Source organism: Haliotis rubra, unplaced genomic scaffold (genome assembly GCF_003918875.1).
Source record: "Haliotis rubra isolate DU_JTF1 unplaced genomic scaffold, ASM391887v1 Scf1482, whole genome shotgun sequence".
Classification (NCBI taxonomy): Eukaryota; Metazoa; Mollusca; class Gastropoda; order Lepetellida; family Haliotidae; genus Haliotis; species Haliotis rubra.
In genome coordinates, this window is record NW_025765428.1 from 10,743 (window position 1) to 28,001 (window position 17,259).

The 17,259-nt window shown below is 38.9% G+C and overlaps 1 protein-coding gene across 1 annotated transcript; it reads left to right on the forward strand.

Annotated features, from left to right (window-relative positions):
• The first annotated feature begins 2,559 nt into the window (after positions 1-2,559).
• Positions 2,560-16,102, forward strand: LOC124269867 (RING finger protein 44-like). The gene is made up of 7 exons (XM_046704918.1): positions 2,560-2,734; positions 5,986-6,398; positions 8,779-8,959; positions 10,014-10,098; positions 10,806-10,892; positions 13,288-13,509; positions 15,919-16,102. The coding sequence occupies exons 4-7, from the start codon at positions 10,048-10,050 to the stop codon at positions 15,961-15,963; spliced, it is 405 nt and encodes a 134-aa protein (XP_046560874.1). The 5' UTR covers positions 2,560-2,734; positions 5,986-6,398; positions 8,779-8,959; positions 10,014-10,047; the 3' UTR covers positions 15,964-16,102.
• Positions 16,103-17,259: the final 1,157 nt, after the last annotated feature.

Consider the following 17,259-nt stretch of genomic DNA (forward strand, 5'->3'; position numbering starts at 1 on the left):
CACTTTCTTAGTAAAGCACAGATTCTAGTACTTTGTTGGGTTGAGTCCCATTCGAACCCGCACCCTCAGAGTCAGGCACCTAATCGCCAGCACACAAAGTCAGACGCCTAGACCGCTCAGCCACCGCGTCTTCCACAAAAATGGAAGTCGGACAACTGGTAGTCTAGACTGAGTACCCCCGGATACAGCTTTTTAGAGAAAAAAAAGGGGTTGCATACTATTGAGAAAAGGGAGGGTGCACATGTCATTTCCATCCGAGTTTCAATTGTCATTTAATAAACTTTCAGGACAAAAGAGGGGTGCGCACCCCTGCACCCCTTCTGGATGCGCCTATGCCTCTGATAAGTGTTAATTGGCACGGCCCCACGGCCGAAAGCTATGAAATACACAATGCCATTTAAAAGTGGTCATACGTTAATATGTAATCCCACATAAACATATGTTACATTTGACCACTTTCTAAATGGCATTGTGTATTTCATAAGTTGTGTATTCTGACTGTAACGTTACAGTCTACTTCCTGTCCCGAGCTGGGGAAATCCGATGAGGGTATTCAGCGTGTGCGTGCGTGTTTGCGTGCGTTGAAAATGTGGAAGGTTTTTATTATTACAATATGAAAATAATGAGTGGGTGAGTTAATATCATGTGAAGGTAACACACCTTGATGAATGCATGTACATTTCATGTGTTGAGAAGATCATGAAGATAACGTAAACAGGACAAAGTGGTACTATGAAAATAGAAATTCACAAACCAAGTGCCGTACCAACAGTGGAGTAAAACAAAAGAAGTAAGAATAACGACCAAATTCAAATTCTATACACTTACTTTGTACATAACTTTAAGGCTGACTGACTGACTGAGTTTAGTTTTACGCCGCTTTTAGCAATATTCCAGCAATATCACGGCGGGGACACCAGAAATGGGCTTCACACATTGTGCCCATGTGGGGAATCGAACCGGGTCTTCGGCGTGACGAGCCAACGCTTTAACCACTGTGCTACCCCACCGCCCCACATAAATTTAAGAGGGTCATTCACCGACTGTACATGATGCTCCAATCATCAACCTCCCCCTCCCCTTCCAGCCGTAAATTATGACCAGTCCCTAATGTATGATTAGATAATTAGATAGTGCTTTGAAGTGTGTAAACTAACATCGTGAGGACAACTATTTGTTGTCTTTCAAGTGAGCCTTGTGACGTGAAACTAAACTGACGGACAAAAGAGGGTATGCATCCATGTTTGTTGGTGGATAATATTAAAGCAAAACAAGACATGGTAATCCGATGGTGATGTATTTGATAGTGGTGTCACAGTTTTGTTTGAGGCCTTAAGTTTGCGCTTAGGGGTTTACAGCTTAGTACGTTAAAAATAACATTTGTATAGTTTTGGTAAGATCAAATTTCAAGGTCTGTTCTTTCTTTTGACAGGCAGTTTTAAATAAATGCTGTATTAGGCTGTACAGTTATATTTGCATTTTGTTTATGGGGGCGGTGGGATAGCCTAGTGGTTAAAGCGTTGGCTCGTCACGCCGAAGACCGGGTTCGAATCCCCACATGGGTACAATGTGTGAAGCCCATTTCTGGTGTCCCCTGCCGTGATGTTGCTGGAATATTGCTAAAAGCGGCGTAAAACCAAACTCAGTCAGTCAGTCAGTCAGTTGTTTATGGATCCGCTGATTTTAAAATTAACCAAAATCACCAACAACAAAAATTTAAAAAACAAAACACGATTGATATATCTTTTCGACCAACTCACCAAAGTCTTCAATATCAACATCCTTGGTAGAAAGGGAGAAAACTTAAACCGAAGTGTTTAAATTTGTTACCTTGACAAAAGTGAGCGACAGTCATTGCACAATAATTTGTAAACATATAAGACGAGTATATTGATGGCAACTCTTCTTGCCCCTTCTCCAGGTGATTCAATCACCCGAAGAAGGGGCAAGAAGTAGCCTAGAAACGTCGTGTTATACAATAAAGAAGAAGTTACCATCCTGGACTCGTCATATATATTCACCAACTTCTAAATGCCTCTCAAGAATCTCAATTTGTAAACAGTTTCTTTCAAAACGTTCTCCCCATTTGCTTGGTAAACAACTGACTCATTCAGGAAACCGTTGTGAATTGTATTAGCTTCAGACTCTTGTGTAAAAATGATTTGTTTGCTGCGTGTGATCTGTTTGTTAGTCATGTTATAAAAGCGACAACACTTCTAGAACATTCGATATTATTGGTTGTAAACATATTCATATTTTATGGCAACTTCATACATATTAGGTGTCGTTTTATTGATTACAAAGCACTTGCGCTTTTGTCAGTTGGCAGTCTTTTTAGATACATATCACAAAATACATAGAGCCATGCCCCGACTTCTGATCTTAATGTCACGATGTAAACTTTCATTACATTTGACCAAAACAGTAATACACTTTAGAGTTACGCCCCTTTGTAAAGCTCTTTCCCAGCGCGTGGGAGCTTCGTTTCCCACGTGGACTGGGCTCCTTGTCTAATTAGCGGGTTGGTTAAAAGCGTTAGCTTGCTGCGCAAATTAACCGTGGAACCAGTGTTCAATGATGGTGTGGTAATAGTGAGCTCCACGAAGAGCTATCGCTGTGAGGAGTTTGTATGGGGAATCACCATAACTTCAAGGAATACACCCGTACAGTCCGAAACCGAAATGAGGCAGGTGAAGAATATTTTGCCTTGATTACGTACATCCAGGTGTGTGAAGTAAGTATATGTTCCTTCTGGTTTATTCATCTGGCGTTGTCAAGGAGATTTGATGGTTTCCTGCCACCCATTACGCAAAAGACTGAACAGGGAAGTGCCTTCAAGTGGTGATATAGTAATGAGAAACTAAAAACAACAGTAGTGATTCATCACAGACTCTACATCATCCTTTTGAAGTTATTTTCGTATTGGTAAAAATTACGCATTTCTAATATGAATGAAACATAGCGAAAACACACATAAATATCGATGTTCATGGTGTCAGTCATAAAATTGTCTGGTCCATACTCGATTTATATACGCCATATAGCTTGATTATAGTTAAGAGCGACGTTAATAACAAACTAACACTCCCTTTCAACACACAATTTTTTACACATACTCACACTCCCACAGACAAAAACACATACACACAAAAATAAATTGCTTATGTCGATGCCCAGGATGTCAATCATGGGATTGTCTGGTCCAGGCTTGTTTACCTGCAGACAGCCATCATATAGCAGTATTATTACTTAGTGTGATGTTAAACGACAAAATAAACCTTTCGACACTCTCACTGATGCACAGACAATTGGACAGACACACACAGACAGACACTATAAATTGTATGCTTCTCTCTCGAGGGTAATATGGTCTGATATGTATCTTTGTAGCAGTGGTACCTGAGCCGGTGAGCGAGGGATAACACTGCTACAAAGAGTGAGTGAGTGAGTTACTATTTAATGTCACATCTGCTACAAAGACGCGTAATATGTGATATATAATATGTCATGAACATAAACTTGCCAAAGTCTTATAAAAATATTCTGTCATGACTTTTCAGTAAGTGAAGTAAGTTTTCTGAGAATTAAACAAGTTTTCAGGCCTTGATAATTTCTAAGAAATGTTCCATCATGAAGTGTTTCAAGCACTAAAACAGTAGTTCCAAAATCGTTTGTGTTTGATTATGAGAAAATGTGATCAATTGCCTGGTCATTTGGTCACTGCGACCAATCTCCAAATATTTCAATTAAAACCACTAGTTATGGCCCTTATTAAGCATTTCTGGACTTAGTGCTTGTTATCTCCAATGGGAACAGATTTTCTCAGTAACCATCATAGATTGGGAAACCAAATGTGGTATGTTTTTTCAGGACATGAATGTCGTAGTGGAGTAAGAAAACAGGAACCAAATAGAAACAGAACACTGTGGCTGGTAGTGTTGAGAATTGGAAACCAAATCGACTATCGATTATCGGAGCACATGTGGCGAACGATTATCGATTATAATCGAAATATATAAATTTTTAATGTAATCACGAGTTTTAAGCATTTTCCCCAAGGCAATTTCTAATTAATTTCTTTTTTTTAATAACAAATACTGTCATGCAATGAAATGCAAGCATGCAAGAAAGACACTGGAATTGAAATTAAACAATAAAAGTCGTTAAATTTGTACAATGCTTACTTTCATCTTTTCATTGCTTGATTGTTTTATTCTATATCATTAAATATAATATTATATACCATCATTCATGAGTATCCTGAGGCCATGAAACCAAAGTGCATAGCTTTACACTGTTGAGCGCATGTTTGTTCTAATTGAATGTTTCATCAATTTAAATGGTTAGGTGTGTTATGCTAAAACAACAACATTCTGATTAATCGAAAATATGTTTTTATAGTCGATAATTATTTTTAATCCTTCTTTTTCGATCAATTTTCAGTTATTTTCGATCATCGAACACCACTAGTGGCTGGGGACATAGATGACCATGTCTTCTATAATTATATTGCTCCTGTTCTTGTATGTACAGAGGTACAGATAAGCTGTGTATCTGCTGGGTAAGGGACCGTTCATAATTTATGGTGGTGGGGTGGGGTATCTGAAAGAGGAGATGATGATGATTTTAAGGGGGTCACCCATTTTGTTCTGGCCAGCTAGGGGTTGATCAATTTTGAACACACATACTAGGGGGGGTCATCAATTTTGTACATAAAATATGTTTAAAATTATGCTTAGAAATGATGGGTAGGGGAGGGGGGGTCACTGATTTTGTACATGACATGCAGGGGGTCACTTATTTTGTACATAAATTCTAGGGGGGGTCATTCTCATTGTACAAGCTTCTCCATAAAAATCATCATCACCCCCCTAGCCCCTAACGGTCCCTACTTGAGGCATCAATATTGTGGAGTGTGGCTTTAAACAAACAAAACAAACAACAGTGAAGTACATGTATTAATTGAGGCATCAGTGCATGACAATATAAAAACATAACAAATTTACGTCAAAATGTTTCGACTGGTAATTCAAATTAGGAATTGCTAATTTTAAATTTGAAACAAAACACCATTGTTTCCCTTTGTGTATTACTATGTCAATTTATATCCTTTTCCTTTGGTAATATATTGAAATTTAACACTGACTAATTTTGCAGCATATCCTGTTTTGCCTACAGTCTTAAGTGAACAAAGTCGCGATTCAGTGATTTCCTTGTCTGATATGCTAAAAGAGCTACAAAAGTGGCTGACTTCCTATACATCCAGCGTTGTCACACTTCCAATGTGTGCATGTCAATTCAAACAATATTGATATTCTTCTGAGAGGACCCAACGACCCATTCTTTGTGGAGTCACTGATTACATGAAGCCGGGTTCCTGCACGCTGTGAATGTGTGTCAACTGACTGGTCTGACTATTGTTGTGAAGGCCTCAGATCATGTAGATATTTTCAATATAGAAGTTACTTGTTGTACAGTCCTTTGGTTTCATCTGAGACCGATGAATAGCTCACTAACACCAAATCTTTACAATTGCAACGCGAAACCAAATTTTGCACAGTCACATGAAATCGACAGACCAACTCTGATGATTTGTCTCATAATTTTGGACACCCAAATAAAAAGTTGTTTAACAAAGCGATCATTATTTTGTTGTCACCTATCGCACTTTTTACTTTAGGGGAATCACTCACTCACTCACTCACTCACTCACTCACTCACTCCTCACTTGCCCACTCACTCACTCCTCCTCCTCTCTTGCCCACTCACTCACTCACTCACTCACTCTCACTCACTCACTTGCTCACTCACACACACTCCTCCTTGCCCTCACTCCTCCTCACTCACTCACTCACTTCACTCCTCACTCACTCCACTCACTCCTCCTCACTCACTCACTCACTCACTCACACACACTCCTCACTTGCCCACTCACCCACTGATATGTTGCTAAACCTTTCTATAATTATTCATTATCTTCTTCAGAGGCATTTCCCAAAATGGCAAGTTCTGGGGGAGGAAAAGAGGGAGACAAACCTATTCTGGTACAACTGGCCCCTGAGGGCATACAAGCTGCAACAAGCTGGTCACAGATGAGGAACTGGCAAGGAAGCTCCAACAAGAAGAGGAACAGAGATCAACGCAATTTCTAGCGGACCAGTTGCTTTCGCTCAACAACTTGCCGAGGAGATGAATGGACAGGAAAATGGAGCCGCCAGTGATAGTGAGTGTGCTGAACAATTGCAGAAAGAGTTTAATCGCTATCGGGGAATGACGGAAGTGGACTCACTCCTGGCGCAGGCAGCTTCAGAGGCAGGAGGAGGAGGCGCCAGCGCCGGAGACACATGCAGCAGCAACAACAGCTAGGATTTCAACGACTCAGGGGAGGCGTCCCAGAGGTGTGTTTGTTTGTTTCTTGTTTGTTTCTTTGTTTGTTTCTTCGTTTGTTTGTTTGATGCCATGTCCAAGAGGTAAGGCTGGCTATTGATATGGATCATTGTGATCGATAATCAATAACTAAAACTCAATCGATTATCAATAAATATCACAAAGCGTAACTTTGAGCAAAATGTAAAAAATATGTGAAATAAATAAATATTTCACATCACTAGTGATTGAGTGAGTTTTTGCATCTATTACCGACAAAACAGTGTCCAGAACATAATTTAGAAGCAGACCATGAATAAAGTCCTAAAATTGTATTTTGAGTGGGAAAATTAAAACTTTTATCCATCACAAAAGTTAATGTACTATAATATCAATAACACAATTTTCGTATTGATAATCAATAATAAATTCTCCTACTGACGATATTTCCGATTATCGATAATTTAAGCCAGCCCGACATCAGATTTTCAAAGTTCAGATTAAAATTTGGAATTATTTTAAAAAGTGTACCTCTCACAACATGTGTTACGCAAACACTCATCCACATGGCTATATTTATATATATATTTTACTTGTGAAAGTTTACACTATATTCTAGGTCAGAGAGAGAGATAACTCAAAGTACATGAACGGTCAAGTTCCATAATTCTGTGTTGGATTTCAAATGGAGCATTTCGGACCTGACTTTACACATTCATGCCGTTTTTGTCATGAAAGAAGTAGAGGTATTCCGATGATCGAAAATCGATTATTATTATCGATTGTAAAACACACATTTTCGATTAATCAGAATTTGGTTGTTTTAGTATAACACACTTGAATGAAGTAAACTAACCATCAAATCTGACGAATATTCACGAACAAACATGCGCTCAACAGCGTAAAGCTATGGGAATTGCAAAATTTTAACCACTTTTATTGTGTTACAATTCCAGTGTCATTCTTGCATTAGTGCATTTCATTGCATGACAGTATTAGTTATAGGAAACATTAATTAGAAAAAAACCTGGGGATTTGCTTTCCGATTCCCAACACTAGAAAGAAGTGTAAACACACTATCTTTCTGAAAATTAGGGATTTTATGTTGTTGTAATTTGTATTCATTGTAATAATATAAAACATCTTTATCTGTACTTGAATACTCTTTTATCCCGACATAACCTCACAAAATGAGAAATGCCAGTCTCTTTTATCTGTACCGATCCTCAAAAATGATGAAATGATTATCACTTTCAGCGATGCGTTACCTCAAAAAATGATAAATGGCAGTTTCTTTATCAATGATAAAATGCCAGTCTCTTTTATCTGTACCGATCCTCACAAAATGATCAAATGATTATCACTTTCAGCGATGCATTACCTAAAAAAATGATAAATGGCAGTTTCTTTATCATTGATAAAATGGTAGTCTCTTTTGTCATTGTTTTTCCATGCATAATCTCACAATATGATAAACTGCAGTCTCTTTTGTCACAACATAACCTGACAAAATAATAAAATGACAGGTCTCCTTTATCACTAGCTGACCTCACAAAATGATAAAATGACAGGTCTCCTTTATCACTAGCTGACCTCACAAAATGATAAAATGACAGGTCTCCTTTATCACTAGCTGACCTCACAAAATGTAAAATGACAGGTCTCCTTTATCACTAGCTGACCTCACAAAATGATAAAATGACAGGTCTCCTTTATCACTAGCTGACCTCACAAAATGATAAAATGACAGGTCTCCTTTATCACTAGCTGACCTCACAAAATAATAAAATGACAGGTCTCTTTTATCACTAGCCGACCTCACAAAATGATGAAATGACAGGTCTCTTTTATCACTAGCTGACCTCACAAAATGTAAAATGACAGGTCTCTTATATCACTACTTGAGCTCACAAAATGATAAAATGACAGGTCTTTTTTATCACAACATTACTTGGCAAAATGATAAAATGGTAGTCCCAGTATTACAGAAGGCAATGCACAGAGATGTCCTTAAACACCATGTGTATTACCGTAAACTATGGTAATGAGTGAGTGAGTGAGTTTAGTTTTACACCGCATTTAGCAATATTCCAGCAACATCACGGTGGGGGATACCAGACATATTCTTCACACATTGTACCCATGTGGGGAATCAAACCCGGGTCTTCGGCCTGACGAGTGAACACTGTAACCGCTATGCTACGCCACCGCCCCTACGGTGATGACAGACACTCAAACTGACTATTAATTTGAGTTAGTTGCAACCATAGTTTGTTATGCGCATTTAGACTAAAATCTACAAAAATAATAAAAACGGCAAGGACAAGATCCCAGTACCATGCATCAGTCATTCCATTATGAACATGTTTGTTATAACATTGTTTACTATATCGGTGAAGATCTCTGTTCCAGGTGGGCCAGTCTGATGCAGATGTTGGTCACCAGGGGGCAGGCCTCCGACCCCGTGTGATCGGACACCCTCAAAGAGTGACTGTGGTTCAGAGTGGGGGACCAGCAAGGAACTTCGTACAGTTCGCCTCGGCGCATCCGTTCAGGAGACAAAGATTTCCGATCCGACACCAACAGGCTGCCGGTAACATACACAGAGAACATTTTGTGGGATGTTGTTTCAATTTCAAATTATATGTCCATGTTTTAATTGTTTATGTCAGTGAAGACGACACATGACATCCTTACCTTGTTTTCTTGTATCCCAATTTGATCACTGGATTGTCTGGTCCAGACTTGATTATTTACAGACTGCTGCCATATAGCTGGAATATTGCTGAGTGCGACAACATGCTGAAATCTTCAAAGTGTCGCGCGTGACCTTGAAAATTACATGAAGGTCATCAAAATCGACTGGTTCCTGCAAACAAACCAACCTTGTCAGCTTGCTCACAGAAACATCCATATATCATTAGAAGATCAGAAGGTCCGCAGTTTGATTCCAATCACAGGTGTTGGAAATTTTATGGTTGCTACAGCTACAGGGTTCACATAGGCTTAAAAAAGACTGAAATTTGTATTTGTTTTCTCTTAAAAGGACTTAAAATTGTTTTAGCCTTGAAAAGGCCCTAATTGCCAGTGATTTGGCCTGAAGAGGATCTATATTTAGCCAAAGATGTCAAGTTCTAATTTTACAGGAAAATAATGCATGATAAAAATACTTTTTACAGTGGGTGTTAAGTAATCTCCATCGTGAAGCAAAACTTTCCCGATGTAGTGATGTAGCAGAGAGTTATTTCCCTTTGATGGTCGGCCACACATTTGACCAACCTTGTGTGTATTCAACTACTTATGAATTTAGTTTTACGCCGCTTTTAGCAATATTTCAGCAATATCACAGCGGGGGACACCAGATATGGGCTTCACACATTGTACCCATGTGGGGAATTGAACCGGGTCTTCGGTGTGACTGAACGAATGCCTTAACCTCTTGGCTACCCCACCGCTGAGTTGACACTATAAAACTTACAGGACGGACAGGAATATGCATACAAAGTGTTAAAACTCTTAGCCCAAAATCACACAGAAATTGCGAGGTAAACTTCTGTGTTTTGTGTCAAAGATTTCATGTAGTTCCTAAGGACAAGATTGTAAGTTGGCATAATTGTGGTAACCATGGTAACCTATGTTGTCTACAGCCCAGCTCCCAGATGGAGAGTTTGACCCGAGACAATGCTATTGTCCATTGGAGGCGGCATGAACAGCGATTTCATCAACATCATGGTGAGCGATAATTTGCATTACTGGCGACAACAATTGATTTAAAGTTACGCTGCACTTTCTTGTTTAATGACATTTGTCCTAAATAATTAGTTGGTTGAGCTATTGTTTACCTGAATATAGAATATTTATATTCTCATGGAAACGAGTAAGGGAACACATGAAAGTGCAAGTGTTCCTTTATTCTTTTCCAGGTTTCTTCACAAGCTTTGTATTGCACTGTGGGTGAAATTCTGGAAATAAATAAAGGAACACTTGTACTTTCATGCGTTCCCTTATTCGTTTCCATAAGTATATATGTATTTAAAAAGTACTTATTTTGGTTCGTTTGTTTTTGTGGGACAAGCATGTGCTCATTCTATTCAGTTGCAGTGTGAGGCGACTAACGAGATCGATTGGTCAGACTCGCGGACTTGGTGGACACATGTCATCGTATCCCAAATACGCATATAGATGCTCATGATGTCATTCACCGGATGTGTTTTATCCTGATTTGATTATTTTCATATATAGCTGAAATATTGCAGAGTTCACATTCTGCTAGTCCCAGACAACTAAACTGGGCTGCCAAATCCAATGGTAGTCCTCGTTGATTAGTGGGATTTGAGAGCCATGAACCAATGCTTCAATTTTGCTCCAAATTCGAGCTGAATGTGAAGGATATACTATTTTAACCAAATTCTTATCTGGCTATTCTGCATGTGTTGCAGCAAGACCCAATGCTGTTGGTGATGGCGATGAGCCGGGCAGCAGACTTCACGGGCAATGAGCAGAACGTGGATGTCAGTGACTACGATGTGAGGAAATCCTTCTCGGAATACTTTACAATGTTTCGTACAAACCAATCTCTGAGAGGGCGGTGGGGTAGTCTAGTGGTTAAGCGGGTCATGCTGAATACCTAGTGGTTCCCCACATGGGTACAATGTGTCATGTATGGTTTCCTCCGCCATGATATTGCTGGAATATTGCTAAAAAAAAATAAACTAATTAATTCAATCTCTGAGCAGACTGTTGATGATAGTTGTCTATGGGTTGAATAACTGAATAAGTGATTTGGGTCTGCACTGCAAATCATATGGAATCATTAAGGAGACAAACATTATATGTTTTCTGATTTGGGTTTCTATTGAGTGTTCAGTGCCTTGAAAATTTATCTTAAATTAAAATGTTACTCTTTCCTGGCATTGAATTATCAATAAAAGCTGCAAATTTGAAAACCTGGTAATATCAGCATGTTAAAAATTTGATGAAATCAAAATACATGATAGTGTTCGGAATCGGAAACCAAATCCAGTATTGATTATCGGAGGATTGTGGTGAACGATTATCAATTGTAATCGAAATATATACATTTTTAATGTAATTTACAAGTTTATGGGTTTTCAACATTCTTTTTTCAAATTAATGTTGTTGTTTTTTTTATAACCAAAGGTGTCATGCAATGAAATGCACGCATGCAAGAAAGACACTGGAATTGTAATTAAACAATAAAAGTGGTTAAAATTTTACAATGTGCACATTTTTACGCTGTTAAGAGCATGTTTGTTCGTGAATATTCGTCAACTCTGATGGTTAGTTTACTTCATTCAAGGGTGCTATACAAAAACAACAAAATTCCGATAAATCGAAAATATGTTTTTCACAATCGATAATCATTTTTAATCCTTCTTTCGATTGATTTTCGATTATTTTCGATCATCGGAACATCACTACTAGATGATGCCACATACCCCCTTGAAACCGTTACGATAGGGAGCTTTATTTTAAAGGTCACATGCAACCAACATAATTAAAACACAATTATCACTTATTCATGACATATAATATACATTGCTGATTGTGCAAAAAACAAATAAACAAAATTATAAGCGTACAATCGCAAATCAAAAGTGCAATAATTGGTCCTTGGGTTGGCATCATTCCTCCAGCCCCCCAGTCAGAGCGGTTGGGTGTGCACTCAACTGTAACGAAGTGTTTCATTGGCTGGTTCATTTGCCAATAGGCTGAGGGCTCATTGTGTGTGTATATATAGAGATGTTGGGTTTTGTAAATACATGCTCATTTTTTCTGCATTTGCGTTTGATCAAATCAACAAATACGGAGATGGTGAACTACTGCGTGGCTGGAAACTGTCGTTTGTTCAAGCAGGACTTGAAACTGACAATCTGAGTTTGCACCGGTTTCCATCCGATCCAGTCATCCCGAGAAAAATGGATGCAGTTTGTTTGCAACCCACACACATAATAACATGTCATGTGTACAAGTATCACACCTGCCTGTCTGTGTAATTACATTATGTGACAGAGACAGAACTTAGGTGCACGAGCCATAAATCAATGTATTTTGGCACATTTACAATTTTGGCCTATAAGATTTTTTAAATTTTATTTTTTGAGCGGGGAAAATAAATTTTTATTTTTTATTATTTTTCTTGAAAAATAGGACCAGTGGATCTGTTAAAACAAGAAATAAGATTGGTCTGGCCGTAACAGAACATCTATAATTATCCCCCGAAACGCGTTTTGCTGGGGGTATTAAAATGGAGTCCGTCCGTCCGTGCACATTTGTCTTTTCCGGAGCATAACTCTAAAACCGTTCACTATTTCTTTACCAAACTTGGCACATAGATTGGTCTGGTGGTGTTCTGGTGCCTTTTGGTAGTTTTTGAATTCTGAATAAAATATTTTTGGCATTTCCATGGCAACAAGTTCGACTTAGCCTGAAATTGGTGGTAGTGCTCTTTTCCGGAGCAGAACTCTAAAACCGTTCACTATTTCTTCACCAAACTTGGCACATAGATAGATCTGGTGGTGTACTGGTGCCTTTTGGTAGTTTTGGAATTCCGAATAAACTATTTTTGGCTTTTCCGTGGCAACAAGTTTGACTTAGCCTGAAATTGGTGGTAGTGGTCTTTTCGGGAGCAGAACTTCAAAAACCTTTCAATACTCTCCTTCCACTTTTCTATATACACACCTAAATATTTGACATAATCATAACTCATAGACATAATCATGAAGAGTATTTTGCCATTGCGGGGGATATTGATGACTTTGTCTTCTTGTTGCAGTTGTCTAGTTTTTGGGTAGGCATCAAATTAGTTTCTTTAGTATTTTCCTGTACAAATTATGTTTTAAGAGGCAAACCTTTGAATGTTGATTGGTTGGCTGTATTGCTTGTATTGATTGTGTTCAGGGCCTGTGGGAGTTGGCAGAGAGGCTGGGGGAGGTTCAGCGGAAGGGGGTCAGTGAGGAGGAGATCGGGAACCTGCCCACACATTCATTCCAGGCAGGTGCTTCAGCAGCCCAGAACACAGACTGCCAGGTGTGTCTGACTGCCTTCCAGCCGGGGGAGACACTCCGCACTCTACCCTGTCTACACGAGTATCATAGCGAGTGCATTGACGAGTGGCTGAAGGTAGGTGCCTGATCATATACTTTAACTGGCCACCCAATGTGACAGATAAGTCACCCCCCAATGTGACAGATAAGTCACCCCCCAATGTGACAGATAAGTCATCACCCCCCAATGTGACAGATAAGTCACCCCATGGGGTTCAACAGTCTCTCCAAAGCAGCAATTATAGTCAGAATAAATAGTATCTTAAAATAACATTTGTGCTGTCCTCAATATCTTAAAGGCACAATGTAGAGCTTTTTCGCTTTTTCGTCTATAATATATATATATACTGGGGCATATGCACTCACTTCAGCTTCCTATTGATACGACCCTTCAGTGGTGTAGTGGTTAGAGCGTCCGCCCGGAGAGCGGAAGGTTGCAGGTTCGATCCCCGACCACGTCATACCAAAAGACGTTAAAATATGGTACTTGTTGGTCCCTGCCTGGCGCTCGGCTTTAATGGGTACAGCAAGGACTGGTCGGCTCGGAGTCAGTATAATGTGTCTGAGTGGGGTATTCATGCTTCACTGCGGCATTGTATCTCAGTAGGCTAGCACTATAAAACCAGCTTAAGTCTGGGCTAGTACATGCAGCCGCACCTACACCTACACACGCATGCACGTCGTCATATGAGCGAAATATTCTCCAGCGCGACGTTAAACCCAATTTCACCTCACCTCACCCCCTATAGATATAATAAAAGACTTACGACTTGCCTGAAATCGATAATTGAAACTTCAAGGCGAACAGCTTCCAAACAGAGAACACTTGCCATATATGGAATGTAAATGATTGCTCCTTACATCGAAAACTGTTGCACACGTTGTTGTCAGTCTTTGCCGAACTGGCCTCAATCACATGTTGTGTTATAGGATATTCATAAAGAGCGTTCCAAGGTACATAACTCTATGGGGTTTGCTTGAAATAACGTTTGGTCGGTAGAGGGTGCGAGAGTCGATTTAATGCAACGTTGCATTAATTCATTCAAACTTTTTAATCTCATATTGCAATCTTAATACGTAATTTTTTCCCGGAATAAATGAAATTGCAGTTTTGCTGGGGGCTGACAGTATTAATGAGACAAATGCAATGTTGATTTTTAGTGTGGCATGATGGTGTGCCCAGAGCTCCAGATTAGATTTAGCTCATGTGGGTACTGTACCCACTGTAATTTTTTGGAGTGAGTATTATGAATGTTGAGTTGGTATTTCATTTTCAGTTACCCACTGCTTTCAAATATGTGTGTATTTCAGTCATTTTACTCACCTAAGTATTATGTCATTGAGTAAGTTTACTAAGCAGGTATGTCCTGCCTTTTATCATACCTAATCAAAACCAACTTAAATATAATGGAAATGATTTCATAAAAAAATCGCTTATCCGATACTGACAGTACAACACTAGTCCTATACTAACAGTACAACTGGATAGCAATCGATGTCTTTTTGATTACGAATGCGATTTTTATAAATATATTCTGTAAGCATTTTTTTTAAACATTTTGCATATCTAACAATTTAAATGCTTAATTGGTACGCAACAATTATTTTTCAAAGCATAATTGGAAATTTTCTATGCATATTTTACCCGGATACACAGCTTATCTTGGCCTCTGTGTGCCTTTAATTAATTCCATTTAACTAGTTACTTTAACTAGCCACCCACTGTGACAGATATGTCATCCCATGGGGTACAACAGTCTCTCCAAACCAGCAACTGTTTTCACTCATAGAAATCTAAAGGATATAAACATAACATTTATGCTGTCATGAATATTTCAAATTCCATGAAATGGATTCTCCCAACATTTGCTTCCAACATTGTGTCCAAGTATAAGCCAAGATAAGTCATGTTTGTTTGTTAGGTGTTTACCGCCACACTCAGCAATACTCCAGGTAGATCAGCAGTCTGTAAATACAGGGCTCCAGATAATTTTTCAATATCAGGAGTACGTACTCCATATTTTTTCACTACAGGAGTACTGGAAAACCTTAAGAGTACTGAGTGGAATTTAATGGCGTATCAGTAATCTTGTGTTTCGTTTCATATCTGCACCACAACATTGATAGTCTTGTGTAAACAGGTCAATAAACAATAAACCAATATTTTTTTCAGATAAATATGTCTGTAAATGATTCTAAGACCGTACACCATTGCTGTGGTGCGTACCTGCTACGTTTTCTAAATATTTGCTACCGTATCGTGCATATTTTTTATCCGTACATACGCCGATACGGCCCTTATCTGGAGCCTTGAAATAACTAGGTCTGGACCGGACAATCCAGTGATCAACAGCATGAGCATCGATCTACACATTTGGGATACAGTGACATGTGTCAGACAATTCAGCAAGCGCGACCACCCGATCCTGTTAGTAGCCTCTTACTAATGAGTCATTTGCATAATGACGGAAATTTGTTGTTGCAGAGAAACGCCACGTGCCCGATATGTCGGCAGGATGTCAGACAGTGATAGAGCATCTTCAGAGGTCATTGGAGGTCATCACATACACAGACAATACTTACTAGGGCAGCGGACAAGTCGCTCTGATTGTGAGAAATTATGTCTGTACAAGCCGCACAGACTAGCTGATGATAAATGTTGGCCAAAATGTCTTTGTATTGATGTTGACGGATTTAAGAATGGGAATCTCACGAAGTGACATTTGATGTGAAATATTTCGACACAAGTTGATATATTTTATTTCAAATGACACTTCTGTGAGCTCATCCAAAATCATTCTTCCATTTGTAAACAGTAACAATCAGAGTCTTGAATGTAAAACCTACAGCTACGGAGATTAGTGATGTCACGTGATTGTGCTGTCATGGTAACCAATGACATCAAAGCGGTCTTCAAGTCTTCAAAGCATTGTGATACAATTTAATTGCAGCAAAATCCCCAAGGAGATATCACTTGATATCTGATACTTGATCAGGTATCTCCAATTCTGGCATTCATAGAAGATATCACTGTATCAGATAAAATGCCAGTTTTGGTAAATAATTTAAAGAACAGCATCTCAGAATCAGGCACATAATCGCGAGTCAGCCATCTAACCTACTCCAGAGATGCCAACCTCTACGATTTTATCATAGTCACTACTAATTTTAGCTCAAACTACGCCAATACGAGTGCACTAGAAATTCTACGAAATTTGAAGAAAATTCATTAAAATTCGTATATATAGACAAAACATAAATTTCCGTCATTTCGCCAAAAGGAGATGACAAGAAGAAATGTAATGCTTATAATTTTGAAATCTGCTGTTGGATCGTCACGCCGAAGACCGGGGTTCGAATCCCCACATGGGCACAATGTGTGAAGCCCATTTCTGGTGTCCCCACCGTGATGTTGCTGGAATATTGCTAAAAGCGGTGTAAAACCAAACTCAGTCAGTCAGTGTGTCATTATCTTTCCAGAATCCATCATGATTTTAAGTATTTAGTTGACTACTAATTTTATGGTCAAACTACTAATTTTAATCCTTGAAGCTACTATTTGCAACACTTTGGGGTTGGCATCTCTGCATCTCTGCTACTCAGCCACCGCGCCTTCCACAAAAATGATAGTCGGACAACTGGTAGTCTCGATCACATACTTTTATAAGCTGAGGCATTAGAAATGATTTGTTGACATGTCATGGTGATAGCTTTCAAGTTAAGCTAAGCCTGAGTATATGAAAAATGAAACAAATAATGTGAAAGTGATACATATTGTTCTGTATAACCAGAATAATTGTCTCAGTCAACCTATATTGAATACTTT

Excerpts from the sequence above, each read along its gene's own strand:
- LOC124269867 (XM_046704918.1), top strand. The coding sequence starts at position 10,048 with ATGCTATTGTCCATTGGAGGCGGCATGAACAGCGATTTCATCAACATC. Across the intron at positions 10,099-10,805 it reads GCGATTTCATCAACATCATG|CAAGACCCAATGCTGTTGGT; the intron begins GTGAGCGATAAT and ends CATGTGTTGCAG. Across the intron at positions 13,510-15,918 it reads GCATTGACGAGTGGCTGAAG|AGAAACGCCACGTGCCCGAT; the intron begins GTAGGTGCCTGA and ends TTGTTGTTGCAG.